The 26,341-nt window shown below is 41.9% G+C and overlaps 11 protein-coding genes across 18 annotated transcripts; 4 read left to right on the forward strand and 7 right to left on the reverse strand.

Annotated features, from left to right (window-relative positions):
- Positions 1-816: 816 nt before the first annotated feature.
- Positions 817-10,583, forward strand: gro (TLE family member transcriptional corepressor groucho). 8 transcript variants are annotated; one of them, XM_070217895.1, is made up of 14 exons: positions 817-982; positions 2,111-2,496; positions 2,618-2,712; positions 3,745-3,808; positions 3,894-4,076; positions 4,660-4,692; positions 5,529-5,723; positions 5,802-5,900; positions 6,780-6,836; positions 6,974-7,150; positions 7,214-7,485; positions 8,243-8,916; positions 8,983-9,182; positions 9,247-10,583. In XM_070217895.1, exons 2-14 carry the CDS (start codon positions 2,461-2,463, stop codon positions 9,352-9,354), a joined length of 2,193 nt encoding a protein of 730 aa, XP_070073996.1. In that variant the 5' UTR covers positions 817-982; positions 2,111-2,460; the 3' UTR covers positions 9,355-10,583. The 8 variants fall into 8 exon arrangements, with proteins under 8 accessions (XP_070073996.1, XP_070074000.1, XP_017011387.1 ...); XM_070217896.1 differs by lacking the exon at positions 817-982 and adding an exon at positions 1,067-1,351; XM_070217897.1 differs by lacking the exon at positions 817-982 and adding an exon at positions 1,891-1,909.
- Exo84 (exocyst 84) lies at positions 10,469-13,329 on the reverse strand. Its single transcript, XM_017155903.3, has 6 exons — positions 13,249-13,329; positions 13,033-13,188; positions 12,641-12,971; positions 11,809-12,584; positions 10,844-11,373; positions 10,469-10,788 (listed from the first exon to the last, which is right to left on the reverse strand). Exons 1-6 carry the CDS (start codon positions 13,286-13,288, stop codon positions 10,603-10,605), a joined length of 2,019 nt encoding a protein of 672 aa, XP_017011392.3. The 5' UTR covers positions 13,289-13,329; the 3' UTR covers positions 10,469-10,602.
- Positions 13,330-13,981: 652 nt separating this feature from the next.
- Vps2 (vacuolar protein sorting 2) lies at positions 13,982-15,165 on the forward strand. Its single transcript, XM_017155925.3, has 2 exons — positions 13,982-14,398; positions 14,450-15,165. The coding sequence occupies exons 1-2, from the start codon at positions 14,086-14,088 to the stop codon at positions 14,908-14,910; spliced, it is 774 nt and encodes a 257-aa protein (XP_017011414.3). The 5' UTR covers positions 13,982-14,085; the 3' UTR covers positions 14,911-15,165.
- A 715-nt stretch (positions 15,166-15,880) lies between these two features.
- Positions 15,881-16,841, reverse strand: Cmpk (cytidine/uridine monophosphate kinase Dak1). Its single transcript, XM_017155867.3, has one exon. It carries the CDS (start codon positions 16,725-16,727, stop codon positions 15,969-15,971), a length of 759 nt encoding a protein of 252 aa, XP_017011356.3. The 5' UTR covers positions 16,728-16,841; the 3' UTR covers positions 15,881-15,968.
- A 628-nt stretch (positions 16,842-17,469) lies between these two features.
- Positions 17,470-18,437, reverse strand: Sld5 (DNA replication complex GINS protein Sld5). Its single transcript, XM_017155918.3, has 3 exons — positions 18,256-18,437; positions 17,746-18,199; positions 17,470-17,686 (listed from the first exon to the last, which is right to left on the reverse strand). The coding sequence occupies exons 1-3, from the start codon at positions 18,364-18,366 to the stop codon at positions 17,565-17,567; spliced, it is 687 nt and encodes a 228-aa protein (XP_017011407.3). The 5' UTR covers positions 18,367-18,437; the 3' UTR covers positions 17,470-17,564.
- Positions 18,438-18,613: 176 nt separating this feature from the next.
- LOC108067085 (pre-rRNA-processing protein TSR2 homolog) lies at positions 18,614-19,342 on the forward strand. The gene is made up of 2 exons (XM_017155919.3): positions 18,614-18,774; positions 18,837-19,342. The coding sequence occupies exons 1-2, from the start codon at positions 18,649-18,651 to the stop codon at positions 19,290-19,292; spliced, it is 582 nt and encodes a 193-aa protein (XP_017011408.2). The 5' UTR covers positions 18,614-18,648; the 3' UTR covers positions 19,293-19,342.
- Positions 19,325-19,809, reverse strand: PIG-P (phosphatidylinositol glycan anchor biosynthesis class P). Its single transcript, XM_017155920.3, has one exon. It carries the CDS (start codon positions 19,807-19,809, stop codon positions 19,333-19,335), a length of 477 nt encoding a protein of 158 aa, XP_017011409.2. The 3' UTR covers positions 19,325-19,332.
- Tcs6 (Threonyl-carbamoyl synthesis 6) lies at positions 19,775-20,227 on the reverse strand. Its single transcript, XM_070217573.1, has 2 exons — positions 20,149-20,227; positions 19,775-20,087 (listed from the first exon to the last, which is right to left on the reverse strand). Exons 1-2 carry the CDS (start codon positions 20,181-20,183, stop codon positions 19,775-19,777), a joined length of 348 nt encoding a protein of 115 aa, XP_070073674.1. The 5' UTR covers positions 20,184-20,227.
- A 608-nt stretch (positions 20,228-20,835) lies between these two features.
- On the reverse strand, positions 20,836-21,456 carry RpL34a (Ribosomal protein L34a). The gene is made up of 2 exons (XM_017155868.3): positions 21,385-21,456; positions 20,836-21,319 (listed from the first exon to the last, which is right to left on the reverse strand). The coding sequence occupies exons 1-2, from the start codon at positions 21,447-21,449 to the stop codon at positions 20,899-20,901; spliced, it is 486 nt and encodes a 161-aa protein (XP_017011357.1). The 5' UTR covers positions 21,450-21,456; the 3' UTR covers positions 20,836-20,898.
- Positions 21,457-21,909: 453 nt separating this feature from the next.
- Trmt61 (tRNA methyltransferase 61) lies at positions 21,910-24,133 on the forward strand. The gene is made up of 3 exons (XM_017155872.3): positions 21,910-22,139; positions 22,196-22,654; positions 23,777-24,133. The coding sequence occupies exons 1-3, from the start codon at positions 21,971-21,973 to the stop codon at positions 24,094-24,096; spliced, it is 948 nt and encodes a 315-aa protein (XP_017011361.1). The 5' UTR covers positions 21,910-21,970; the 3' UTR covers positions 24,097-24,133.
- LOC108067052 (uncharacterized) lies at positions 24,120-26,227 on the reverse strand. Its single transcript, XM_017155873.3, has 2 exons — positions 25,110-26,227; positions 24,120-24,482 (listed from the first exon to the last, which is right to left on the reverse strand). The coding sequence occupies exons 1-2, from the start codon at positions 25,376-25,378 to the stop codon at positions 24,146-24,148; spliced, it is 606 nt and encodes a 201-aa protein (XP_017011362.1). The 5' UTR covers positions 25,379-26,227; the 3' UTR covers positions 24,120-24,145.
- Between the last annotated feature and the right edge of the window lie 114 nt (positions 26,228-26,341).

The raw sequence follows: 26,341 nt of genomic DNA on the forward strand, positions 1-26,341 counted from the left end.
CTATAAAGTATTCAAAATAATATAAGATTATACTCATTACGTTTTTATATGTTTTATATATTAGATTCTTTGAAGTCTTTGGCACTATTGTTATTTACATTAAAATTCTTTTTTATTTATCATATGAAAAGCTAATAATTTAACCATATAAAAATGGTCAGTAGCAAAATTTACACAGAACCGATTGACAAAAAATGCAATAACTATAATTATTTTTTTTTTTTATAAATTATAAATTATTTAATATTAATGTTATTATAAGTATATCACAGACGGAACTAAAAGGTAAATTGTAAATTAAATTAAAAATAAATTAGTTGCTTAAGCACTGTCGGCACATACTGGTTTCACCGGTACATTTGAACAAATAAATGTTTGCATTCTTATAAAATAGGGTGGCAACTCTGGCTCAACTGGGAAATGAAAAATTTAGGGGATTCCCTAAACTGTTGAATTGTTGCTTATATTATTGTTCCACTAATATTTAATTGTCCGAAACTTTAGCAGTTCAATTCCTCAAGGTTGTTGAATTATAAAAATCCGGCGCTGTCACCTTATTTTATAAGAAAGACCGGACAACTCTACAACATTCTATTATCACCAGGACGTATTTATTATTTAAGCTCAGAGTCGTTCCCTATATTGTTGGAATTTTTGGTTTAATTTTCAACTGTTTAGGGAGTATCCAGAATATAAAAACATCTCACCTATTTGGAAATATTAAAAATATATTTTAAAAATCACCGAAATTCGATATATCGCTACAAAAATATCACGATACAAATATTTATTTTTATCAAGCAGATATCGATATGTTGATATATTTTTCACATCCCTAACTAAACCAAAAAACCGACGCGGCCTGTAGCGGAAAGGAAATAGGAAAATAGGAAATTATAAATAGAAACGGGCAGTGCCGAAGCCCCAAACGCCACCCAATTGCCAGCTGCCCCCAACGGCGAGGATTTCGAGTGCAGGCGAGGTGAAAATCGGCGTGCCGAAATTGTTGCAAAAATATATATTTTTGAGGCGAGAACGCCATTTACAAGCCGCGTTTGTACAGCGAGTGCGCGTGTAGTAGAGCCGGAGAGAGAGAGCGAGCGTGTTTGTGTGTGTGTTTCCGAGAGAGCGCCGCCGCCAAAGCTGCCCAACACATACACGAATGTTCAGACACTTCGCGGTCGGTCGGCAGAAAAACAGGCAATTTTATACGGGCGAAAAGTTACAAAAAATAATTTACCCACTTTTCGGTGGCGAAAATGATTGAATTACCAGGCCCGAGAGCTGGAATTTAAGTGCTATAAATAGGAGAACCTCCCGATAAAACGTGCTAATCCGGGGCATAAAACGGGTACTGCCATTATCTCGCTTTTTTTAATTGCTTTTGTTTATTTTTTGTATAGGACACACAGTATAATTTTTCTTTTGCGCTGCTCGCGAGTGCGTGTGTGTGTGTGATTTGGCCACTCGCTGGTTTCTATGTATGTGCCCGTATCGCCGTAGCAGAGTTGCCGCCTATCGCGCAAATCACATAAAACAGAAACACATTGCCTATATTGTTTAAATAAAATTGAAGAGAATAAAGTTAGTGCCCGTTAAACCAAGGAATCCTTAAATGCTATAAACATTAAAATGAAAAGAATATCGTAAAAAGTGCATAGAAAAGTAAAAAGTGCCAGCAGCATGGCAACCCTGTTTAATTGCAGTCTGTCTGTATATGTTCGCATGTTGTTTGTGCAAAGTGTGCTGCCTTTACGAAAGAAAAGTGCTATATTTTCCCCTGGATTAAACTAGTGCACCATAAATGAACAATCGGTGCAAAGCCCAGTGGAGGCCCACAAAAATCGAACAGTGATTTTGCGTAACAATTTCGGGGGCCACATGCAACTGTGCGCTTGATTTTTCGGCGGTAAACACTCACACTCGTACCCTCGCTCCCGTTTCCTGCGCCAGTGTGCGTGTGTCTCGCTGGCTCCGCGTGCCTGTGTGCGTACGTACGTATGTACGTGCGTGCGAACGTTTCCGAAAAAAATGGTGCAAAAATATATATGGAAAAAGCATAACTAAGCAAATTGTATGATTGATGTTGTTGTAAAATTCCCATTCGCAGGATATGCAGAATGCTATGTAGCCGGGAAATGGACTTCCACTAAGTGCCGGTTCCGTCTGCTCAGCGGGGAGAAATACGAATAAAAATAATAAAGCGGATAAACTGCCATCGTTGAAAATATACAAGAAAAAAGCTAAGAAAAGCTAGAAAAACACAAGAAAAATCATAAAATCGTGGGCGAGAAAACTCTGGGTCTCAACGGGGATTTTCCACGAGCGGAGTGCAGGGATAAGCGGAACGGAAGGCGAACGAAGGAGGAGGAGCAGCAGGACTTCCGCTCCGGCAAATCGGTGTCCACCTCGGAGCTATCGCCACTTTTCTAGCCGGCAACATACCAGCCTAACAACAACATGTATCCCTCACCGGTGCGCCACCCCGCCGCCGGGGTAAGTTCACCCACCCACCAACCTCTGACCCCCAAATCCGTGCTAATTGTGTTTCTGTTGTCTCTCTTCCCCCACCACCTCGCCATGTGACCACCTAATCCGCGGTATCCACCTGATACAGGGACCACCACCTCAGGGTCCAATCAAGTTCACCATCGCCGACACACTGGAGCGCATCAAGGAGGAGTTCAACTTCCTGCAGGCGCAGTACCACAGGCAAGTATCCAGATCTAGGGGAATCATACCTTGAAAAAGGATATAAAATTAAGGAATCCCTTTATCAAGTCTATTTAGAAATGTATGGATTAATTGTACTTCAAAATGCCAGGAAATATTCATCTGAATATCAGTTATAAGAAGTTCTTCAATTTTTGAGGATGGTTATAAGAAATCTATAAATCTAATCTATAAGAAACGCATGATTCAATTGAATTTCAAAATACCAGGAAATATTAATTTGAATTTCAGTTATAAGAAAAGTTTTTACATTTTGAGGATGTTTAATAACAAATTTACAGAAATTAAATATCCTGGGAGTAGTCCTATTAAATTTTTTAACAAAGTTAAATCATATTTAGGAATTTCTCATAAATACCTTCATATTATTTTAGTGACTCCAAGAATCACAGCAAATAATTATGGGTAGACTTATAAATAATGTTTAAATTTGAGATCTAATTTGTTTATTTACTATTTCCATATTACAAGATAGTATTAATGTTTAATCGATTGAACTCAATCCCGAAGTATATATATTTTCCACCAAACCAGATTAAATGATTAATGTTTTTAAGAAAACAACATAACTTATTTATCTGTAATTCACCAAACTTGATTACGAATTAGGCAGATAAACCATGACCAATTCTTCCCTAGAATCCAAAGCCCTAATCAGGTTGAGGTTAAACGAAAGCTATTAGAACCTTCTACAATGCCCCAAAGAAATCACATTTTAAGCCTTCGCTGTACCGCCATCGCATGGGATTGTGTGCGATTGTGTGAGTGTGGATGCTGCGTCTGCGTTTTGCGAAAAGTAAAACAAAAAGCTGGGCTCGGAGTCTCGAGCTGAGCGCAAACCGGTTTATGCGCCGCCTGCTTGTCATATAGGGATAGGATTAACCTGCGCCATGCTCCATGCTCCACAATCGCCGCTTCCTTGCGATGAGCTGCTCTTCACAGTTCTCAAATTCAGTTCGCTTCCGTCGCCCAACTAATTTGCCCGTTGATCACTTTTCCTGTGAATTCCAGCATCAAATTGGAGTGCGAGAAGCTGTCGAACGAGAAGACGGAGATGCAGCGCCATTATGTTATGGTAAGTCTTCGTCATGATTCGCAAATTATCGAGGGATCCCTTAGCTAATGCCATGTCTTTTGCTATCTTATCTCCCCCCTTTTAGTACTACGAGATGTCCTATGGCCTTAACGTGGAGATGCACAAGCAGACGGAGATCGCCAAGCGGCTGAACACACTGATCAACCAGCTACTTCCATTCCTTCAGGCCGACCACCAGCAGCAAGTGCTGCAGGCGGTGGAGCGGGCGAAGCAGGTGACCATGCAGGAGCTCAACCTGATCATTGGGGTAAGTGGATCGAGGTCGGACGGACGGGCGGACGGATGGATGGATCCCGCGGCAGCAGCAAAACGGTTCAACCATTCTCAGCTAGAGTCGAGCAGGGAGCAGGGCGGATTGGGAACGCGGTTGCCACTTTGGAAGGGTTTAGAAGGGGTTAAGATGATGGAACAGAAATTTTTATCTTTAATCCACTTTTTTTTACATTTTAAGAGATAACTTCCTAACAAATGTATCAGATTTTGTAATGGTTTATGAAGAGAACTTAAGAAAAGGACTCTAAAAGTATAAAAAACAGCTAAAAATGTTGTAAATTACCTTTAAAATATTTATTCAAATTTAAATTTCCTTAACTCAAAAGTAAAATTATCAAAAAAATCTATATTTCCAAATCAAAATCTATAGAGAATTATTTATCTTGATTTCAAGATCGTTTTCCTACAAAGTAGCAACCGTTTTCGCGTGGGGATATCGTTTCAGTTCAGTTCCTTCTTTGGGCAACATTTGATTTGAGTTTGTTTTTTCTTCTTGCTAATTTGTTATGATTTCGCATTTCGACCAATCCAATCCAAATCCAAACAACGTTGTGCAGCATCAGCAGCAACATGGAATACAGCAACTTTTAGTAAGTTTGTTTCGTTGCAAGTTCATTTTCTTATTGTTTGTTTACTGTTGCCGTCTGCCGCTGCATCCGCCGAATGTGCCACTGCCACATTTACAACTCAACTACTGCTACAGTGCCTCACTCCCTCCTGTTTCTTCTCTGATTGTCCATATTCTTTATTATATATATTGTTTCAATAACGCTTCAAACGCCGCCAAATTGTTGTTGATGTTCCTATTAACCCAAAGATGGTTTTTGCTTGAAAAAAACTCTAGATAAACCAATGAGTTTGGAAAAAGATTTAAATATATTTTTAAAAAATAAATATTTTTTCTTCAACACTGACTTATGGCAGATTTTAAAAGATTAAAGAAGATGGCTAGAAAAATTTACCTTTCTAAGAAACATTGTCTTAAATGTTTGAAATTAATATAATATTAACAGAACTGGAAGTTGGCAAGAATTAATTATTTATACCCTTTACTTCAATTACACCATCTTCTGGGATATTGAAATTTAAAGTTTTGTATTAATTTACTTGATTATAATTAAATGCAAGTTCTAATAGAATACAAAGAAATGATTGTACATTAGAAACCGGAATATCTAATTAGCAAATGCTAGATAAAAAGATCTTAAAGCAAAATAATTAAAAGAATCCGCATTGGAAAGCCCAAATCTCAATATAAATACTATTTAGGCAAATACCATTTAGTGTTAATGTTGTTGTTGTGTTTACACACATCCACACACACATTCCAATGCTTTCATTTACTTTTCTCACTAAGCACGATGTTCATTTTGAAAGCCAGCAACGCCCACGCCCGATTTCATACGATCTCATGGTTCCATTGCAGCAACAGATCCACGCCCAGCAGGTGCCGGGCGGACCGCCACAGCCGATGGGTGCACTGAATCCGTTTGGCGCCCTGGGCGCCACCATGGGCCTGCCGCACGGACCGCAGGGTCTGCTGAACAAGCCGCCCGAACACCACAGGCCGGATATCAAGCCCACGGGTCTGGAGGGGCCAGCAGCCGCCGAGGAGCGATTGGTAAGTAGAGTCTGGGGTCTAGAGCCCCCTAGATATTTCTGCATATTTTGAGCTCATGTTTTAATGCTGATGTTGCAGCGCAATTCGGTTTCGCCGGCTGATCGTGAGAAGTATCGCACACGCTCGCCGCTGGACATCGAGAACGACTCGAAGCGTCGAAAAGATGAGAAACTGCAAGTGAGTATCGAGCTTTTCTTTCGGTGTTAGCATTTATACACTGTCTGCTAATAGTAGTATCATCCATACATCCATCATCGCGTTGAAATAACCGATAACTGTCATCTCATCTGAGCTGTTGCTGTCTCTCAACTCACCAAAAAAAAAAGAACCCAAAATCTCGTAGTCTTATCCATGTTGTTCTGCTAACACTCTCCCAAAATCATGCTAAACAAAAACTATATTGCTAATTTATAAGAGACAAGACTGAAAAAATGCCATGCCTAAAATCAATTATCACGATTTTAGGGTGCCTGTTCCGGTTTTCACTTTCTCGTAATTATTTTGAATTGAAGGGTGTTCTGGAAAAATACTTATATTTATAAATATTACCATTAACATTGCAGTTAATTAGACACTAAAAAAATTTTAACTAATTAACAAATATTTAATGAGTAAATAAATTCTATGTAATTTAAATAATCAATAATATTATAAAGTAACTATTTTTTTATTAACTTCAGATTTGATAAATAAAATAGTTAAAATTATTAACTTAAAATCATAAATACACCATTTTGTTTATTATCCAAAATTAGTTAATTTGATCCTACAATTATAAACGTTATTTATGGCCAATACTTAGTCCAACTAACAGCTGAAAATCTGAACTTCCCAACCAAATAGTATATATTTATCAGGCAATAAATCTGCACAAGGTAGTTAACATTTTTATTTTACAACAAAGAAAATAAGTGAAAACCAGAACCAGCCTTAATTATTAATTATTAGTTACTAACTATTGCTATTGTGGTTGTTGTTATTGCTGTTGTTGTTTGTGGGTTTTTGTATGAATTTTGATTTATATTGTTTTTGTATTTTTTTCAAAATTATTTCCAGGAGGATGAAGGCGAGAAAAGCGATCAAGATTTAGTCGTAGATGTTGCAAATGAAATGGTGAGTTGAGTGTCGGCGCCCAGATTCAATGCAACCATCCCAAAAAAAATCCCAAAAAAAAGAAATGAAACCAAAACCACACCTTTGCTATAAAATCACTTTAAAAATATTACTAAAAAAATGTATATGCCTTGCAGGAATCCCACTCACCGCGCCCAAACGGCGAGCACGTGTCGATGGAGGTGCGCGACCGGGAAAGCTTGAATGGCGAGCGCCTGGAGAAGCCCAGCAGTAGTGGCATCAAGCAGGAACGTCCGCCCTCTCGCTCCGGCTCCAGTTCGTCACGTTCCACACCCAGCCTCAAGACAAAAGATGTGAGAAGAGTTTATCCCTTTACCCATAAAGTATCGCAACTAATTAAATATCCTCTTTCCCAGATGGAAAAGCCGGGAACACCGGGCGCCAAGGCACGCACACCGACACCGAACGCCGCTGCTCCGGCGCCAGGCGTTAATCCTAAACAAATGATGCCGCAGGGACCACCGCCAGCTGGATATCCGGGCGCACCGTATCAGCGGCCAGCCGATCCCTACCAGCGACCACCGTCGGATCCAGCCTATGGACGACCGCCGCCAATGCCGTACGATCCGCACGCGCATGTGCGAACCAATGGCATTCCACATCCCTCGGCCCTGACGGGTGGAAAGCCGTAAGTTCTTAAGGTTTATTATGAAAGTGTAGTATTCAAACAGTACTTGAAGTGATTACTATAATTTTAAGTGAGGTTTTCAGACAGCACTTCATGTAAACGTATAATCAAGAAAGTGTTAAATGCACTGCACAATTGTATAGAGATTAGGAAAGGCAAAATGCTTATCACTTTTAAGTTTGCTCAGTTGCTTTCTATCGCTCCTTGCACAAAGGTGCTTGAATTTGTCTGGAATGTAGTAATTTCTGAATTGTTTAATTCAATTCTATGTGGAATAAATTGAATGTTTTTCTAATTCATTTCGAATTGAATGAATGAATGAATAATTTTTATGAAATTTTTGAATTTGCCAATTTTTTTTATGCTTTCTTTTGAGAACAAAAAGTGGAAAATATTTAACAAATCAATGTTAACTGCATGGTAAATAAAATTCAGGCAGATTTAATCACAATATTATGGCCCTTTCTTCTTCATTTATTCATTCAATTCTGTTAAACTCAAACTTCAAATTCATTAAATTCTATTAAACTCAAAATTCAAATTAGTTCATTTATATACAACAAAAAAATCAAAATAATTTATTGAATCCATTCATGCAGGGCTCTACTTTCTATCGCTCATTGCACAAAGGTGCTTGAATTTGTTTAAGATGTAGAGCAAAAGGAAAATAGGTTATTGAGAAATTAGCTTTATAAGCAACAGTTACATTAAATCAATTGTGTTATCATTAAAACTGACTCTATTATCTCCTTTTCAGGGCTTACTCTTTCCATATGAACGGCGAGGGTAGCCTGCAGCCGGTGCCCTTCCCGCCGGACGCGCTGGTGGGCGTTGGCATTCCCCGGCACGCCCGTCAGATCAACACGCTGTCGCACGGCGAGGTCGTCTGTGCGGTAACCATCTCCAATCCCACAAAGTACGTGTACACGGGCGGCAAGGGCTGCGTGAAGGTGTGGGACATCTCGCAGCCGGGCAACAAGAATCCGGTGAGCCAACTGGATTGCCTGCAGCGCGACAACTACATCCGCTCGGTGAAGCTGCTGCCCGACGGCCGTACGCTGATCGTGGGCGGCGAGGCGTCGAACCTGTCCATCTGGGACCTGGCCAGCCCGACGCCCCGCATCAAGGCCGAGCTGACATCGGCGGCGCCCGCCTGCTATGCCCTGGCCATCAGTCCCGACTCGAAGGTGTGCTTCTCGTGCTGCAGCGACGGCAACATCGCCGTGTGGGACCTGCACAACGAGATCCTGGTCCGCCAGTTCCAGGGGCACACGGACGGCGCCTCGTGCATCGACATCAGTCCGGATGGCTCCCGGCTGTGGACGGGCGGCCTGGACAACACGGTGCGCTCCTGGGATCTGCGCGAGGGTCGCCAGCTGCAGCAGCACGACTTTAGCTCTCAAATTTTCTCGCTCGGCTACTGTCCCACAGGTGGGTTAATAATAATAACTTTTCTGTTTGTGAAATGGTTTTAACTGGATTTTATTTGTAATCTAGGCGACTGGCTGGCTGTGGGTATGGAGAACTCGCATGTAGAGGTGCTGCACGCATCGAAACCGGACAAGTATCAACTGCATCTGCACGAGAGCTGCGTTCTGTCGCTGCGCTTTGCCGCCTGCGGCAAATGGTTCGTTTCCACCGGCAAAGACAACCTGCTTAACGCATGGCGAACACCCTACGGTGCCAGCATATTCCAGGTGAGTTCTATAGCTTATAAACCATTTAATCAGAATTATAATACTCTTCTCTCTATTTCACCAGTCGAAGGAAACATCATCCGTACTTAGCTGCGACATATCAACTGACGACAAGTATATTGTGACGGGTTCGGGCGATAAGAAGGCTACTGTCTACGAAGTTATTTATTAAATCCACACAAACCAAGCAGTTTTTTCATTTTGTAATAAGCTCGTATAGTTTTTATTACAACACAATTAACTACATGCAAATAACAACAGAAACAACCAACAGCGGCAGCAGCATCGGCAGTAAAAAAAAAACAGAAAAACACGAAAGGCGGCAGTAGCAACGCATCAAAAAAGCGAAGCAAAAATGAAAATTCTATAATATATATACAAAAAAGGAAAACTAAAATTTTAAGCGTACTTGTAGCTACTAAGCCTAAGCTAAGTCCAATAAATAAAAACAAACCAACAAGTTGAACACACACAAATTGCAAGTAAAAAGTATAAACCAGAGCGAAATAAAATGATAATGCATGCGAGCAACAGAAACGAAACGAGAGTATGTTGTAAAATTAACAAAAAGAGAAAAACCATAAACAGAAACAGTCGGCGATACCTACCTACGTTCATCTTAAAATAAAAACAAATAGAAGGATAAGTGGAATAGTCATTGCAATTGCAGGAGCAGAAACAGAAGCGTTGAGATTATGATTACCAGCTGAGCAGAAGAGAGTTAATACGATGCGAGTGCTTTTAGTTTGTTTTTAATGTGAAAAGAAAGAAGGGTTTTTGTAATTTAGCTGACGAGTCAGACAGCGAATGCAACAACAAATGTAATTTTAAGTTGTCAGTTTCCTTACCTCCCAACCACCCAGCACACCTATACACAAAACACACCCATACACAACATTTGCATAAAAGAAGGTATAAATATATAAATATAATTAAATATACTTAGTAAGCATTTTAGTTAAGAGTTTTACATTATAAATTAAAACACGGAAACAACTTTTTCAACACTCACTCGCATTGGGGGTCAGCTTTTGCTTGTAATTTGTAATTTGAAAATATGTAATTGAGGACAATGAGTGGATTAACTTGTGTGTGCGGCGTGTGAATCAAAACTCTTCAGAACCAAACTGTAAAATCCTATATTTTGAGCAGCTAAAAACAACGCATTAAAAGAGAACCCAAAACCGAAAAGTAGAACACACCGCTAAATTGTTTAGTGTTTAGAGTAAATATATAATGCGAACGGCGAAATTGTAATAAGCAAGAGATAGAGTGCAGCACACGCTTCGATTTTTAATTTTACAAATATTATTATTATTGTGGTTATATATGTATATAATTATATTATAAATAATTGAAGCAAAACGAAAAAATAAAAAATTATATGTAATCGAAAGTAAATCTCCATCATGGATTGCTTTTAAAATACATCTGTGGTGTAGACGCTTCGCTGGCGGGGCAATGGAGCTCCCTGTTGGCGGGACATTTTGGTGTGCAACTCTCTTAGTCCCTCGCATTGACGACCCGAAATCTGGCGGAACTTGTCGATGGCAATGGGCAGCAGGTTGTCCACCAGAAAGATCTTGTTCTTCATCACAAAGTTGGGCTGTAAAATAATGGTTTTTAAAAGGGAATTTTCTTAAATGCTTTGTAAAACTCACATCCACGGCCATATCGCTGGGTGGTTTCAATGAATGCTGGGCAATAAACAGCTCTTTTAGTAGAAGTTCCAGACTCTGTAGGAGTGTTTCGCACTTGGCCAAACAGCCGCAGTACTCGGTGAGCTGCAGAAAGTGCCGGATAAAGACCACCGTGGACTGGGTGAGGTTTATCCAGGTATCCCCAGTGGCCTGGGCCCGCACATCGATGCCCAAGACATCCAGTTCGAGGAGCAAACGCTTCAGATTCGACTTGGTTTGCAGGTTGTACGGCTGCCAGCTCTCCTCAGTGCGACCCACGGAGTCCAGCAGTCGCTCCTTGGACTCCTCTATGAGTGACTCTAAAGTGGTGCGTAAAAGACCCTCCAAATGGTAGCTAATGTCCAGCCCAATCTCCGTAAGCTTCGTCGACGGCTTGCGCACTCGCTCCACGCATTTGGCCACCGACTCCAAAGAGGTTCCTTTGGTCAGGTAGTGTTTGATTAGCTGGCTGGCAAAGTACTGCAGCTCGGCATTGCACCAGACCACAAGGGCTGCAAGAATTAAATGGGTTAGAAAGGATTTCAATAGGAATATAGAGTAGAGCCCTGCGTGAATCATTCAATTTATGTTTTAACATAGTAGGCCATGAAATTTCTGATTTGTTTAATTCAAATCTATGTGAAATAAATTGAATGGTAAATACACAAATTTTATGAATTTTTTCAATTTGCCAGATTTTTTTTTGTGCTTTCTTTTAAGAACAAAAAGTTGAAAATTTTTAAGAAATCAATGTTAACTGTATAGTAAATAAAATTCAGGCAGATTTAATCACAAAATGATGGCTCTTTCTCCTTCTAAAGAAAGTGTCGTTTGAATTATTTCGGAATTAAACTCAAAATTCTAATTAATTCATTCATATAGAACAAAAAATTCAAAATAATTCATTGAATTCATTCATGCAGGGCTCTATTAGGAATATAACTAACCACTAACGCAGGCTGGCTGCTTCTCGAAGGCGGTGAGGAAATCGCAGGCCACCTGGGTGAGATCACAGAAGAATAGCTCCGAAATATCCGCATTATTCCTGCGCGCCTCCCTTTGGGCGACCCTCAAACTGACGGCGCAGACTTTCAGTAGCGTAGCGCTCGCCTGCCGATAGCGTCCCATTTCGACTAGGATTTTCAGAGGCCTCTTGGCGGCCCTCAAAGCGATTTGCAGATTGCGATTGTGGCTATTGGACAGCTCCTTGAGCAGCACATTGATCAGCTTGAGCTCCTGCTGCTTCACTTTGGATTCGATGGCCTCCGCCTGGGGAACCTTCTTCCTGCTATCATTCCGCATAAAGTCCTGGGTGCGTTTGATCAGCTCCTGGGCATTCTCAAAGTGCCGCTGGGCCACCAGTGTTTGGATCTCCTCGCTGGCGGTGCTCAGCCACTCGGGCGTCTCATCCTCCAGGGATTTGGGCTCCCCGGGACTCTGGGGAGTGGTCTCCTTCTCCGGCGTCGAGGCTTTCGACTGCTGTTTGGCCCGCGAAGGTGGCTGTGGAGCCTGACCCTTCTTGGGTTTCCCCTTTTGCTGGTCAAAACGGAAGGCTTCCTCGAGCTTTTCGATCCACTCGGTTTTCCCAGCCGCCGTGATGCTTTGGTAGATCTTGGAGCCATCTGGTGTGATGATATTGATGGCATTCTTGACGCCATCCAGGTCTTTGATGTTGATCACGGCTATTTTCTTGGGATCGTACTCGGTGAGGAAGTCCAGGCGTCTGTAGGGGATTTATTTCATTAGTTTCTAGATTATATTTGGTATAGGGAGACCCACTTATCATGCTTGACCTTGCAGACAATCAGCACATCGTTGAAGAGGAAAAAGAAGACCCGCTGAATGGGCCTATAGTCATTGCCATCCAGTTCGATGAGGGCTCCCTCGTTGAGGAAGGTCTTGCCCTCCAGATTGCCATTGAAGCCCTGCACCATTTCTTTTACAGCCCGCGTAGCATGGCTGTTTTCCACATCCTCCGCCGCCGTCGAGGTGTCCACCTCCAAACTCTCGGCTTTCAGGCGACTTGAGGTCTTTCCATCCGTCATGGTGGCCAGAATGTTGCGCTGCTCAATCAGAATGTGCGACAGTTGATACATTTCCGACTCGAGATCTGTGGTTTGCAGGGGATTAATATAATGAAATTATATAGTTTTTAAGGGGCGTAAACCCACGCGATATCTCCTTGGCCGTCTGTATAAACTCCATGTAGTTCTTCTTGCATGTTTGCTTCAAAGTGGCGGCCGTTGTTTCGTTGTACGCCTCGATTTCCTTTTTTCGCTGCTGCAAATCGCTGCCACCCACGCATTCTCGGGTGAGGTCTTTGGTATCTGGGGAAGGTATACTTCTTTACAGATCTTATAAAGTTAAAAAATATAAGAAAAACTTACATTTCTCTACGCTAAAATTGAAATCGTCAAACTCCTTCATGATTTTAATTGGAACGTAAACTGCAGCTGACGAAGAACCATTCACAGGGAAACGTGGAAACAAAAATAAGGTGGGTCAACAAACGAAAATACAAGGTTCTCACTTACATTTACTAATAATTTTCAATTATAATATTTTCCAAACAACAAAATGTGATATTTCTAAGCTTATTTTGATAATGAGATATTTATAAGCTTATTTTAAAAAACATGTTTAATTACTGCCGTGTAGTTAATAGAAATGGCTTTCTACAGAATATTTTTGTATCATCTATGGCTTAAAATTTAAATCACAATTTAGTAAGATCTTGTATAAATCAATTGATGTAAATTATTTTGCTTTACCAAGTGATTAGAATACAATTAGGGTGTTCAATTGCGTTGCAAAGTTCCAACAACAATTTCTATACAAAAAAATTTTCAAAAGTAGGCCTTTAAAACTATTTTGTATAGAAATTGTTGTTGGAATTGATATACACTTTTACACTTTACAAAGTTTGCAACGCAATTGAACACCCTAATTATATTTAATAGTTCTATAATAAATTAATTTTCTTCAACCACCTGTTGCTTTTTCAATTACAAAAAATCACAGCAGTGAGAACACTTCGAGTGCACCGGTACATCTTCTTCTTCCTACTACAACCATTCCCTTAGAAGCGCCAACACGCCTTAACCACCCTACAAACGCACACACCCTGCGTTTATTGTTTTGGTTGATGAGTAATCTTTGAGAATCTCCAAGAAACTTCGTCATTCCTTCGCAATTAGATATTTTACTATAGCAAATCCCCCAAAATGGACTGGCTATTCGGCAAGAAGATCAGCCCCGACGAGATGCTGCGCAAGAACCAGCGGGCGCTGAACAAGGCGATGCGGGACCTGGATCGCGAGCGGATGAAGATGGAGCAGCAGGAGAAGAAGATCATCGCGGACATCAAGAAGATGGCCAAGGAGGGCCAAATGGATGCGGTGAAGATCATGGCCAAGGATCTGGTGCGCACCCGCCGCTACGCCAAGAAATTCATGCTGATGAAGGCCAACATCCAGGCGGTGTCGCTCAAAATCCAGACGCTCAAGTCGCAGAATACCATGGCGCAGGCCATGAAGGGTAACTATTTGTCCTATAAATGATTCACTATCTCATAATCTCATCTTTCAGGCGTCACCAAGGCCATGCAGAACATGAACCGCCAGCTGAATCTCCCGCAAATCCAGAAGATCCTCCAGGACTTTGAGAAGCAGTCGGAGATGATGGACATGAAGGAGGAGATGATCAACGACGCCATCGACGATGCCATGGAGGATGAGGGCGACGAGGAGGAGACGGATGCCGTGGTCTCCCAGGTGCTGGATGAATTGGGTTTGCAGCTGGGCGAGCAGCTGGGAGATCTGCCCTCCGCCTCGGGTTCCCTTTCCATTGCCGGTGGCGTGGCGCAGAAGGGACCGCAGGCGGTGGCCGCTGGCGGAATAGGCGGTGGAGGAGCTGCTGCTGCAGGCGGAGGAGCTAGTGGAGGCGCCACCGGAGGAGCTGGAGCCTCCGGCGGCAGTGGCGCCTCGTCGCCCATGTCCGATGCCGATGCGGATCTGCAGGCGCGCCTGGATAAGCTGCGCAAGGATTGAGCCACCACTGCCTGCCCCTTTTTATATAAGAGAACCCGCAACCACCCGCTGCTCCCGTTTGTATCTCCCAAAAACTAAGCGAATGTTATATTAAAGAGAATGCTTGTGAAAAATCGATGATTAATTACCAATTACGAGCTGTAATGGGATGTATTAGGTAGTTACCCTAAATTCGCAATACTTGTTACTTTAGCGCTATGCACAAATTCGATATTTTATACATTTCATGCCTGTCTTCAATAAAATTAAGAAAGAGGAACTTTTGTTTATTAAATATGATTAAAATTAGAAGTTTTTAGATTGAAAATGTCTTATAAACAGGTAACTTAAATAACCGATTGTACCTTATCTGGATAAAGAAAAATAAGCTTTTCTTTATAAAATATGATAAATAGCAGAAGTTTTTAGATTGATAAATTCCGTATCTTAAGTTCTTGTAAATAGGTAACTTAAATAACTGATTCTACCTTATCTGGTTAAGAAAAAATAACCTTTTACAGGTGAAAAATGGCAAGAAAAGATAACACTTGTCCACACATCGCAGGTAAATAATCATATTTCAGTGGAACAGGTGTTTTTGTGGAACCTTTTTATTGATTTTAACATTTACTAGCTGAAAATCATACAATTTCCTTAAATAATTCCTGCGCGGTCTTCAGAATCCTTTTAACCTGATACCAACAAAGTTATGTATACACAGAAAAATAACCGATGTGAAATAGGGTTATTTCTACCTTATTTTATATCAATAAAAAGCCGATATTCAAACATATCAACATGATATTTTTCATATCATAAAATATACCAAACTTAGTATTTTTTGTGCAAATAATATGAAAAAAGATTAACATAATCTTTATTCATATCAAAATGATATTACTTGATCTTAAAAAAATATCAAATTGACCATTACCATTTTTTTTCTGTGTACTTTTTCCATACCCTTATCGCGATGAAGAAAAAGTACCTCTTCCGTTTTACTAATAACAAGCGTATATATTTTTAGGAGGAGTACAAATTGAAGAGTAAAGACAGCACACAAAGATGCTACATGAAATCTAGAAGCCGCTGGCGAGGAACACCCGTTCCACCTCCTCGAAAACGGCATCCGCATCCGGACTGGCATCGATCCTCTTCACCTGGCCGGCGCCCTCGAAGAACTTGATGATGGGCAGCGAATCGTTGTTGTACGTGGAGATGCGCTTCTTCAGGCTCTCCATATTGTCGTCCGTCCGTCCACTGCCACTCTGGCCACGTCCCAAGCACCGCTGGACGCAGACATCCTCGGAGCAGTCGAAGAAGAGCACGAATTGCATGTCCACCTTCTCGGACATCTGGCGATTCCAGCCATCCAGGTTATCCTGATTGCGCGGGAAGCCGTCGATGAGGAACCTGGACTTTCCCGACGCCTTCATGGCGTTTTCCAGCAGCGAGCACGTGACCTCCACGGGCACAATCTTTCCATTGCGGATGTAATCCTCGATGAGGTTCCCGAACTCGGATCCCTCGCGGGAACGCTCCTCGCGCAGCAGATCCCCCGCCGACAAATGGGTGAACTGGAAGCGGTCCACTATCTTGGAGCACTGGGTGCCCTTTCCAGCTCCCGGGCCTCCCAAAACGAAGACAACCTTTGGCTTCTCCACTCCACTCATAATGCCGATTTTGTAAGGTGGTTGCTGTTTTGCTTGAGTGGCCTTGGAATGTCGCAACTGCTGGTGCTGCGTCAGCGTTGTGGGTGGGTGTAATTTGGGCAGTATTCCCGCTACTGGTGACCTGTCTGCCGCTCGGAATGCCGTTTGTGCCAAAGCGCGCCACATTGACGAGTGAACGAATGGAAATTTCGGAATATCGGGTGAGCGCGGTGTGTGTGTATTGGGCGCCGCATTCACGTATGCGAAATACACCTCACCACTCAACTTCCACTGGAAACGTAACACTCTGTGACGTCACGCACAAGCGCAGCTGTTCAAAGAGAGCCGGCGCTGGGCAACACTGGCCATGTTGGCGCTTTTATTTGAATGGCACATTTTGTGCAATTTGCTTCCGGTTTTTGGTTTATTACACAGAGAAAAAAAGTCAGAAAATACTATCAAATTGATAATTCCGAACATATGATTTTGTACTATATTGATATGAAATTGTACCATTTTGTTATGGAAAAATTAAACAGTATCCGTTCCATATTGTTCGGTTTTTTTCTATGTGTAATAATATTATTATTGCATTTAAAGATTTTGTTTAATTATTTATCTTTCAACCATTTTTGATTTATTTTGTACCCTTTGAAATTAAGAGTTTTTGTAACTCATCGTTCGTCTAGATTAAATATGAAAATATGTAGGGAATTTTAACAATACACATTTCTTAAATTTATTTGTTTATTTTTTCTGTTCTAACTCCAAATTAATGATTGTTATGATGGTTTTTTATGATGATATTCATGATTGATATTAATGATTGTTTTTTAATTCTTTTAGTCTACTTTTAATTTTAAAAAATTGTTTTGTGGAGCAGAACTCAACAAATTTTACACACCTGACGGAACTTTCGAGATTTTCAGATTTTGCTTATGATAAGTTAAAAAATGTTCTACCAACAGCATTTGTTTTTAATTACTTTTTATTATTACGTATATTACCTGCTAAGTAAGCCTATTAAATTAGCTGCGCCTGGTTGTTCTGTATCAAGTCGGCCACCAGTTGGTAGGGAATAATGTGCTGGGAACCGGCGGCCATGTCCACCTCCTCGTCATCGACGCCCACGATCACGGCGGGCACTAAAAGGGGTAATATATAAGTATTTTTATCTTAATTAAGATGGCAAGGGACCATTTACCCGCCACATTTGCCTTGAGGAAGACATGGCTCATCAGATTGGGGGTCACGATCCTCTGCTCGGCCTCTCCTCTCTGCTGATTGGGCATATATTGGGTGGCCACCTTGTGGAAGTACTCATCCACATTGGCGGCAAACTCCTGGGCGAACTTGGTCTCCTCGGGCGAGAGGCGCTTGTCATCCGTCTCGCGACTCGCCTCCTGGTTGAGGATGTGCTGCGTGAAGGTCTCGATCTTCTGGAGGCGACACCGCAGATAGCTAGCCATTATGTAGCGCACCCTCTCCAGTTCCATCGAGTGCACCACCGCCCGGAAGTCGTTCTTGTCCAGGTCGCGCATCTGCTCCTCCATGTGGGCCACCTGGGAGACCATCAGCTCCAGCATGTCCGTCTGGCTGGGCAGGATCTCGGGAGCGCACATCTCGTTGATCCAGGCTGTTTCTAGGATCTCTAGAACCTTTGGAAGGGATTAGTTCTTGGGGTTTTGAAGGTTTCCCTGAGGGGTTTTCTCACCTTTTGAGCCGTGATCTGTTCCATATCATCGTCATCTTCCTCCTCCAATCCGGCTCCATCGCACACATCGTTTTCCAGCTGGGTTTCGGGCACATCTTCTATATCCGACATGGTTTTTGGATATTATTTGTTTATTTTGGTAAAGTTTTTGGCGCAATGTTGGCGGTTCTTTGGGAATGGCAGTGTAAACGTTTTGCAACACTAGTTTTATCACTAAAAAAATTAAAATAAAAAATGTATTACTATTTTAAACTAAAAAATTAAAGATCTTAAAAAAGTAAAACCCTTATTATTATAATTTTTTTCAAAAATACATTAATCTATTCTTGATTTCCTTTGAATGGCAAAACCTGTTGTTAGTTACTCCCTGTGAATGTCTCTACTCCAAACAGCATGGCAGCCGCACAACAAACCGATTTCCAAAAGAATTTCCGCCTGATTGTGGAGAAGATCTTCAACCACTGGCAGGATCTCCGTCTGGCAGTGGAGCATGGCATGGGCGGACGCAATGGCCAGCAGGTGGGTTCATACATACCCCTTACATTGCCTCCCTTCTAACCTAATCTTGATGCTCTGCTTAGGTGGCCATAGAAATCATGGACTACACCTATCAATACTGTGTATCCAATGAAAACATCACCCAGGGTGAGCTGCAGGAGGTGGTGGAGGAGCTGATGGACCAGGAGTTCAATACCCTCTGCGACGACGACTCCATTCCGGAGATTTGCCGCAATCTGCTGCGCTACAAGCTCCTCGCCCAGCAGAATCAGTATCCACAGATCGAGGCTGAATTGAGTAAGCTTCCTGCGGGCAAAGAGTGGCTGCGTCCGGATGTGAAGATCACTTATACTCCTATTGATGGGGATTCCTCCTCCGATGAGGATATGGACGACGATGACGAGGAGGATGATGATGAAATGGAAGAGGATGATGCTCCTTCTAGCAGTGGGCGGATGACCCGTTCGCAGACCCGCAAGCAGCAGGCCCAGGAATTCGTGGAGCCCGAGGATGGCTGGACCACCGTGCGAAGAAAATAGACTTCTTTTGGAATATTAAAAGCAGAAACCTGTTAGTTATTTAATTGTAATACGCTGTATTTACTTCCTGGAGGTCCAGAAAACGCAGTGGTGCTATGGGTTCCCTTGTCACCGGTTGATGGAAGGTCCTGCAAAGGTTGCAATGGACTGGAGAGGACTTTTTAGAGGTGCTATCCTGGTTTTTCCTGCCTCCCTGCAACTGCGACCAGGAGGTGAACTCAGTGCCCTTAGGCAAAACCAATTTGGGATCGACTATAGAGGCTATGGAATCCACATCCACGGTCATGGAGAGATTAATAGCTGGGTAGATGAGGAAGGCAAAGAACCAGGCGAAGACCAGCACCAAAAAGGGCACAAATACAGCGAAATATTTATCGGGCAGATAGGAATGCAGGCCAAATTCCAAAGGCAGCAGGGCCCAAGCCACGTAGACGAAGAACAGGACGGTGAACAGCATATAGAAGGCGAATCCATAGATGGCCCTATGCGGAGTCGGAGCCGGACTGTGTTCCGGCATCGTTTTCTGCTTCGTTTCTCTCGGGGATTGGCTTCTCCTCCTGGGAATCCCCGCCAAACTCCTTGATGGTGTCCTGGCAGAGGAGCAGACCCTCGAAAAACGAGGTAATGGCGGTGCGCAGGCTCTTCACTTGGTCGGCTTGGAAGTGGACGACCAGGACATCGCCATCCAAACTCAAAGTTTTCTGCACGAAATTCCGACGGGGTTCTTGGTCGACATTCAGCACTCGGTAGGCAATCTCCGCAAGGCGTGGCGTCTCAAACGGCACTCTTATTGTGCTGGTAGATAAAATATTGCTTAATTTATGTAGATTTTATGTTAAATTATATTTAAACTTACGATTCATTTAGTTTATAAGATATTTGAGGCATCATAAAATGTTTTTAACCAATTTGCAGTGACATGTCAGCGGAGAAAGTGAATGGCAAAGGTAAATGAAGAAGAAGAAGCAAATGCCGCTTGTTTACCTCAAAAACAGCTGTTTACAAAAACAAATGTGATTATTAAAAAATTAAAGCTACAAGGAATATAAAAAGCCTATTATTAAGTTAAAAATACTATTAATTAGTCTAAAAATATAAGCAATCGATGCAGAAATTTATTGTGTAAACAATTTCTAATAAAACCGATTTAGCATGGGTTAATTTTAGTTTTTATCTTTCAGATTTTCTTCAATATTTGTATAAAAATATATAAGATTTTTGAAAAATTAAAAATTGCAGAGAAATTAGAAGGTTTATTATTAACTTAAAAATCCTATTAATTAATCTATAAATAAAAGCAATCGGTGCGGAAATGTATCTAATAAAACCGATTTAGCATAGGCTAGTTTTTAGTTTTTCTTTCAGATTTTCTTAAATATTTGTATAAAAAATCGCCCTTTTGATATTTCCTAAAATTTTAAAATTTCTATTGAAAAAAATTGAGTTTTTAGCTATCTACTGCAGTATTACCAAGTTCGAAACAAAGTTAAACTTGATAGTTTGAATCACTCTTAATTGCCGATTAAAACGTAGTGTTAACCAGTCCAGTTTGTAGTTTCTTTATTACAAAAAGTAGTCAAAAATCAGATCCCTTTGTTTAGTTGGTTTACTTCTTGGACTTGACGACTCCCTTGGGGGCGGGCTTCTTGCCGGCGACCTTGGCTCCGGGCTTTCCGCCGGCGGACTTGCCCACTGGCTTCTTGGCGGCCGCCTTGGCCTTCGCCGGCTTCTTCTCCACCACCTTCTTGACGGGCTTGACCAGCGCCTCGCGCTGGCTCTTCAGCGCCTTGACGATCTTCTGCTCCTCGATGAGGAAGGCGCGAACGATGCGCTCGCGCAGGCAGCCGTGGCACAGGACTCCGCCGTAGGTCCTGGAAACGGTCTTCAGCCGCTTGGACATCCTGGGACGCTCGCTGGGCCTCGAGGGCGTGATGCCGTGGAGCTTCTCCTTGCACTGACCGCAGCGTGGAACAGTGGGGTTCTTCTTCACGTACTGGTACACCAGACGGCCTCCGGGAGTGCGCACACTATATAGAAAATGGGATATATCCTTTAGTAACTCTGGCAATCTATTATAATATACGATACTCACATGCGCCTCTTGTTGGAGCGGGTGTTGTACGACAGACGTCGCCTCAGAGTCAAACGCTGCACCATTTTCAGGCTACTGGTTCCATATTATCATCCAGAACATTCATTTTTCCCAAACAAATCATGGAAAATACCAAAAAACAAAGAGATAATAGCATAAGTGGTTTGTCGGTGCATAGTTTTCATATTTCTGCAGCTTTGTACAAGCTTTTTGCCATCAAAATAGCTATAAAAATTAAAAAACAGACCTTTCCGGAAATCAAAAGAAGGAAGAAGAGAAGCTAGAGCTGGGGCATAAAGCGATTATTATTAAAAACTATCGATACTCGTAGAAACATTCATCACTATTAGTTTTTACTTGACCATAAAAACAAAAACTGGTTTAAAATAGATTAGTTTTTGAGTAAATCTTCTAAAACTTAAAACTAATTAATTGCAATTATAAGCCCAATTAAAAATCAAACATTTTGCAGCCCTAGTAAAACATATCGATAGCCTGTTGATTGTGCGGAACTACCATCTCTAATCGTTAAACACGCGCTTATTTTGTAAATAAACGCGAGTTTCTTTAGTTTTTGACTAAAAACATGAGTTTTCTGAAACCCAAGAGCCACATAGAGAAGGGCGATGTGGTTATCCTATACTTGAGTGTTAGTTCCATGCATGCCATCGAAGCGGTTCCCGAAATAGTCAATAAAAAGGGGGAAACGATACCGCACATCTTTCAGACAAACTATGGATCGCTAAAAGTGGAAAGTGAGTTTAAAGATTCCCAGTTTCTGAACTTGTTCTATAAGAAATCCATATTACAGATATAATAGGCGTGGAGTATGGAAGCAAAGTGGAGCTCTCCAAGGGTTGGGCCCATGTCCTTCAGCCCACGCCGGAATTGTGGACCCAAACGCTTCCTCATCGCACCCAGATTATCTACACCCCGGATATCAGCATGATAATCCATCAGCTGGAGGTTCATCCCGGTGCGGTGGTCATTGAATCGGGCACAGGATCGGGTTCCCTATCCCATTACTTCCTGAGGGCCCTGAAACCCACCGGCCACCTGCACACCTTCGATTTCCACGAGGCTCGAGCGGATCAGGCACGCGACGAGTTCCGGCGACACGGAATCGCCGACTTTGTCACCGTCTACCATCGGGATGTCTGCAATCTGGGCTTCGGCGAGGAGCTCGACGGAAAGGCCGATGCGGTCTTCTTGGATCTGCCCGCACCCGATCTCGCCGTGCCGCACGCCTTCAAGGCGTTGAAGCTGTCCGGTGAGTGGCCAACATCGCGTTGACAACTAGTTGTCAGCGCCCTTTTGCGGCCACAGGCAATCCGGCAATCAGGCGGATATGTCGGGTTGCTAGTGGTGACAGGGTACATGTTGGGTATAGCTGGGTTAGGTACAATATCCTGGGTACCTAGGGAAGTACGTAAGAAAGACCAGAAAATCGGTTAGAACACAGAAAAAATCTGAATTCGTGGTACTCCCTAGTTCAAAATCCATAAAAAAATGTGTATTTCAATTAAACCCAATTTTTTGGTACTTTTTATCATTATTTATTTTACTTATTTATTAATACTTAGAAATACCTAAAAAATATTATTTAGAATATTATTTAACTGAACATGCCCCTTTCAATAATTTTGTACCATTTTTTTAAGTCATTTATTAGAAAAAGATTTATATTCTTTATTTTTAAGGAAGACAGGTATTCCAAAAGAGATTTTAATGTACCTAATTAGGAAAAAATATTCAAAAATACCTATATAACCCAACACTGTCGGTCAGTAATTTGTATTTCAATTAAACCCAATTTTTGGTACTTTTTATCAAATTTATTTATTTATTTATATATTATTTAATGGAACATGCCCTGCTTTCAATAACTTATTTACCATTTTTTTTAAGTCATTTATAAAAAAAGGATTTACATTCTTTATTTTTAAGGAAGACAGATATTCCAAAAGAGTTTTTAATGTACCTAGTCAAGAAAATATATTCTACAATACCTATATACCCCAACACTGTCGGTCAGTCAGTCAGTTATCCATCCAGCGAGCCAAAGATCCAGTCAGCTAGTCAGTCGGGCTGCCATTTCACCGTGTTTGACATTGAATGAGCCCGCTTTTGACACTTGATGCGGCCAAGGCAGGCTGACCGGGTGAGTTTGTCATTAGGCGGATGGGAACTTCAATTGTTCAGCAGGTTTTGGACCGGAGCTAGGGTACTGCTGCATTGGAACAACATCTTAAAAGGCAGTTAGGGAAAGTTGAGGTTGGAAATACAAAGTTGCAAATTTAAATATTTAAAAATATATTTTATACATATTATATTTATTTATAATCTAAGCAAAACCCTCTGTAAACCTGATTTCCCTTCCCTTTTTCCACAGGCGGCCGCTTTTGTTCGTTTTCGCCCTGCATTGAGCAGTCGCAGCGCTGCATCCAGGAGCTGACCAAGCTGGGCTTCAACGAGATTGTCTCCCTGGAGGTTTTGCAGCAGGAGAATGTGGTCAAGACCCGCACGCTGCCCGTCATCGATCTGGAGTTCCTTAAACTGCCCAAAACCGATGAAGCGACCACCAATGTTGAGGAAAGCAAGGCGTCCAAGGAGGTGAAGAAGTACCTGACCTCCAGCAATCCCCAAACGCTGCCCGGCCACACGGGCTTCCTCACCTTTGCCACCCTGCCACCGAATATACCCAAGGCCTGATGAATAAACTTGAATTTCTTTTTATTTGACCCACAAACCACGAGCTTCATCATTCGTCGTAGGAGTAAGAGTAGGAGAATTCCTCGAAGAACTTGCGTTCGCTGGTCCTTACGAATCCGCAGTGGTAGCAACGCCGCTGCTTCTCTTGCTCCTGGGTCTTTCGGTTCCAGGACTTCCGTTCCGGCGCCCAGGGAGTCCGCTGCTCGGGAATGGCCACCTCGGTGCGTTCCGGATTGCCGCTGCAGGTGGGACACCGACCCACCACCGTTGGTTTGGGCAGCATGCCGTAGATGAGCGGTCCCGGCGGTTGTTTCCCGTAAATGGTGACGATTTCCGGGAGACTCGAGTACGGGCGGGTGGGAAAGAGCTTCTCGCGATTCAGAAAACTGACATAAGGATAAAAAAGACTGTTGGTTAGCTTCGGAGATACAGATTTTTTAAAGTTTAGATATTTATTTAGATTATTTTACAGTTAAATAAGTGTAAAAAATATCAAAAAAAGGAAAATGATGATAACTTAATTAATTATGAGAACAATACTAATGTGGGATATAAAACAAAAGTAGCCAATATATTCTGATCAGCCATTTTAATGAATGTTATGAATAGCATATTAATCCTTTATGTAGTTATTTTTTAAAAAATAGTTATATAATGATGAAGTAAGTTTAGTATTAAATTGCTGGAAAATCCGAGAAAGAGTCAACATTTTAATTAAATCCATTGAATCCAGAGAACGTATAAATAGTAGTTCGAAAAACCAAACAGCAATAAGTAATTAAAAATGTGTCTGATTGGTTACAATTCGAAATATGTTGCTAGGGTGAACAAATTAGGGGGCATTATAAATAGTTCATTTACTATGGCCTCAAATTGGCATCTATAAATCTGATAATCCTTTAATAATGTAAGTAAAATAAAAGATGTTAAAAATAATATTTTTAAAAGATTGTTAGGTAAATGTATTAATAATGTAAAGAATCTAAAATGAAAAGAGTCTACAGCCTACTCACTTGGGCCGCGGCTCCAGCCAGAGGTTGTTGATGCGCTTGGTGCGCATGATGTCGCCCAGTTTCTGGAGGAGCCGCAGGTTCTCCCGCTCGATCTGCTGCTGGCGCTCCCGCTCGACCTGCTGCTTCTTCCACTTGCGCTGCACGTGCTCGTGGGCGCGGGGCGTGTGGGTGTCGATGGCCGGGCGGGCGGACATGACCTTCTCGCGGTGCTGGGCGTACCGCAGTTGCTCCCACGGCTGCTGCAGCAATTTGTCGCGTCGTGAGATCATCTTCGGTGGTTTTTCGTTCGACAAGTGCTGCTTTTCTAACTGTTTAATCCAGCCGAAGTCCAATAAACACCTGTGTTTGCCACCACAAACAAACAAGCGGCGGCGGTGGTGGTGCGTCCATAACAACCTTGCCAGGACAACGTCGAATGTTGCACCATCATGCTGGGATTAAGTTCAACAGCCAAAGCGAAACGAGCAACCCAGAAGGAAGTCCAGGCGGCGGCCGCTTTGCTCATCTGTCCGCCGAGTTGTCCATCCGCGCAGAGTGACATCTCCAGTGACTCTTGGACTCTTGACTTGCAAATTTGCAGGCCACTGCCAGTGCGATGGTTGTTACATAATTCTGGGCCGGCTTCTTCGGCTTGTTAGGTCTTCAGTCCGGCGATTTCTGTGTAGTAGCCGCTCTCTCTTCGGTAAAACACCGGACTTTGGTGTGGCGGCAAAAGTTCCTTTCTTCTTTTTCAGCCGCTGCTGCTGCTCATATGTCAACCGGCAACATGTTGCATGTGCAACCGGCAACAACTGGTCGCTGCCGCCGTTCTAAATACTCCTCGTTTAGTGTTTTGATGGATGTTAAGTGCCAGTCCCATATTGAGTTCAATCATTTTGCATCGATGGAAATGGAAATGGGTTCTCGGTAGTCATTCAGCTCTGTTCAATCCTCCCTTCAAAGTACGAGTACTTGATCGCTTTGATCTAGAATTGTGCAATTTGTTTGGTTCCTTATTGTTGATTAGCTAGCAATAAAGGATTAATTGTAGGTACTTAACATAATAATGATAATAAATACGGTTTTTTTTGTATTAATTATCATATATTTCCTTATTGTATTATATTTAAATATGTTAGTAATTTCATATTATAATGCCTAATCTATAAATATTCAATGTTTGCTTAGCCGCTATTTTTATTATCTTGCCTTATGACCCCTTGCATTCATTTAAAATTCTTTCAAATTAATGC

The sequence above is a fragment of the Drosophila takahashii genome, chromosome 3R, assembly GCF_030179915.1.
Source record: "Drosophila takahashii strain IR98-3 E-12201 chromosome 3R, DtakHiC1v2, whole genome shotgun sequence".
Taxonomy (NCBI): domain Eukaryota; kingdom Metazoa; phylum Arthropoda; class Insecta; order Diptera; family Drosophilidae; genus Drosophila; species Drosophila takahashii.

What these genes read in the sequence shown, in the direction of transcription:
- gro (XM_070217895.1), top strand. Translation starts at nt 2,461, where the DNA reads ATGTATCCCTCACCGGTGCGCCACCCCGCCGCCGGG. An exon ending in TAGATGTTGCAAATGAAATG is followed by an intron (nt 6,837 to 6,973) that starts GTGAGTTGAGTG and finishes TATGCCTTGCAG; the next exon opens with GAATCCCACTCACCGCGCCC. An exon ending in GCCCTGACGGGTGGAAAGCC is followed by an intron (nt 7,486 to 8,242) that starts GTAAGTTCTTAA and finishes TCTCCTTTTCAG; the next exon opens with GGCTTACTCTTTCCATATGA.
- Exo84 (XM_017155903.3), bottom strand. Translation starts at nt 13,288, where the DNA reads ATGAAGGAGTTTGACGATTTCAATTTTAGCGTAGAGAAAT. An exon ending in GCAGCCAGCCTGCGTTAGTG is followed by an intron (nt 11,374 to 11,808) that starts GTTAGTTATATT and finishes TAATTCTTGCAG; the next exon opens with CCCTTGTGGTCTGGTGCAAT. An exon ending in CCAGCGATATGGCCGTGGAT is followed by an intron (nt 10,789 to 10,843) that starts GTGAGTTTTACA and finishes ATTATTTTACAG; the next exon opens with CCCAACTTTGTGATGAAGAA.
- Vps2 (XM_017155925.3), top strand. Translation starts at nt 14,086, where the DNA reads ATGGACTGGCTATTCGGCAAGAAGATCAGCCCCGACGAGATGCTGCGC. An exon ending in CATGGCGCAGGCCATGAAGG is followed by an intron (nt 14,399 to 14,449) that starts GTAACTATTTGT and finishes CTCATCTTTCAG; the next exon opens with GCGTCACCAAGGCCATGCAG.
- Cmpk (XM_017155867.3), bottom strand. Translation starts at nt 16,727, where the DNA reads ATGTGGCGCGCTTTGGCACAAACGGCATTCCGAGCGGCAGACAGGTCA.
- Sld5 (XM_017155918.3), bottom strand. Translation starts at nt 18,366, where the DNA reads ATGTCGGATATAGAAGATGTGCCCGAAACCCAGCTGGAAAACGATGTG. An exon ending in AACAGATCACGGCTCAAAAG is followed by an intron (nt 18,200 to 18,255) that starts GTGAGAAAACCC and finishes TCCCTTCCAAAG; the next exon opens with GTTCTAGAGATCCTAGAAAC. An exon ending in CCTCAAGGCAAATGTGGCGG is followed by an intron (nt 17,687 to 17,745) that starts GTAAATGGTCCC and finishes TACCCCTTTTAG; the next exon opens with TGCCCGCCGTGATCGTGGGC.
- LOC108067085 (XM_017155919.3), top strand. Translation starts at nt 18,649, where the DNA reads ATGGCAGCCGCACAACAAACCGATTTCCAAAAGAATTTCCGCCTGATT. An exon ending in GCGGACGCAATGGCCAGCAG is followed by an intron (nt 18,775 to 18,836) that starts GTGGGTTCATAC and finishes TGCTCTGCTTAG; the next exon opens with GTGGCCATAGAAATCATGGA.
- PIG-P (XM_017155920.3), bottom strand. Translation starts at nt 19,809, where the DNA reads ATGCCGGAACACAGTCCGGCTCCGACTCCGCATAGGGCCATCTATGGA.
- Tcs6 (XM_070217573.1), bottom strand. Translation starts at nt 20,183, where the DNA reads ATGATGCCTCAAATATCTTATAAACTAAATGAATC. An exon ending in TCTTATAAACTAAATGAATC is followed by an intron (nt 20,088 to 20,148) that starts GTAAGTTTAAAT and finishes TTTATCTACCAG; the next exon opens with CACAATAAGAGTGCCGTTTG.
- RpL34a (XM_017155868.3), bottom strand. Translation starts at nt 21,449, where the DNA reads ATGGTGCAGCGTTTGACTCTGAGGCGACGTCTGTCGTACAACACCCGC. An exon ending in CGCTCCAACAAGAGGCGCAT is followed by an intron (nt 21,320 to 21,384) that starts GTGAGTATCGTA and finishes TTTTCTATATAG; the next exon opens with TGTGCGCACTCCCGGAGGCC.
- Trmt61 (XM_017155872.3), top strand. Translation starts at nt 21,971, where the DNA reads ATGAGTTTTCTGAAACCCAAGAGCCACATAGAGAAGGGCGATGTGGTT. An exon ending in TGGATCGCTAAAAGTGGAAA is followed by an intron (nt 22,140 to 22,195) that starts GTGAGTTTAAAG and finishes TCCATATTACAG; the next exon opens with ATATAATAGGCGTGGAGTAT. An exon ending in CAAGGCGTTGAAGCTGTCCG is followed by an intron (nt 22,655 to 23,776) that starts GTGAGTGGCCAA and finishes CTTTTTCCACAG; the next exon opens with GCGGCCGCTTTTGTTCGTTT.
- LOC108067052 (XM_017155873.3), bottom strand. Translation starts at nt 25,378, where the DNA reads ATGATCTCACGACGCGACAAATTGCTGCAGCAGCCGTGGGAGCAACTG. An exon ending in TGGCTGGAGCCGCGGCCCAA is followed by an intron (nt 24,483 to 25,109) that starts GTGAGTAGGCTG and finishes TCCTTATGTCAG; the next exon opens with TTTTCTGAATCGCGAGAAGC.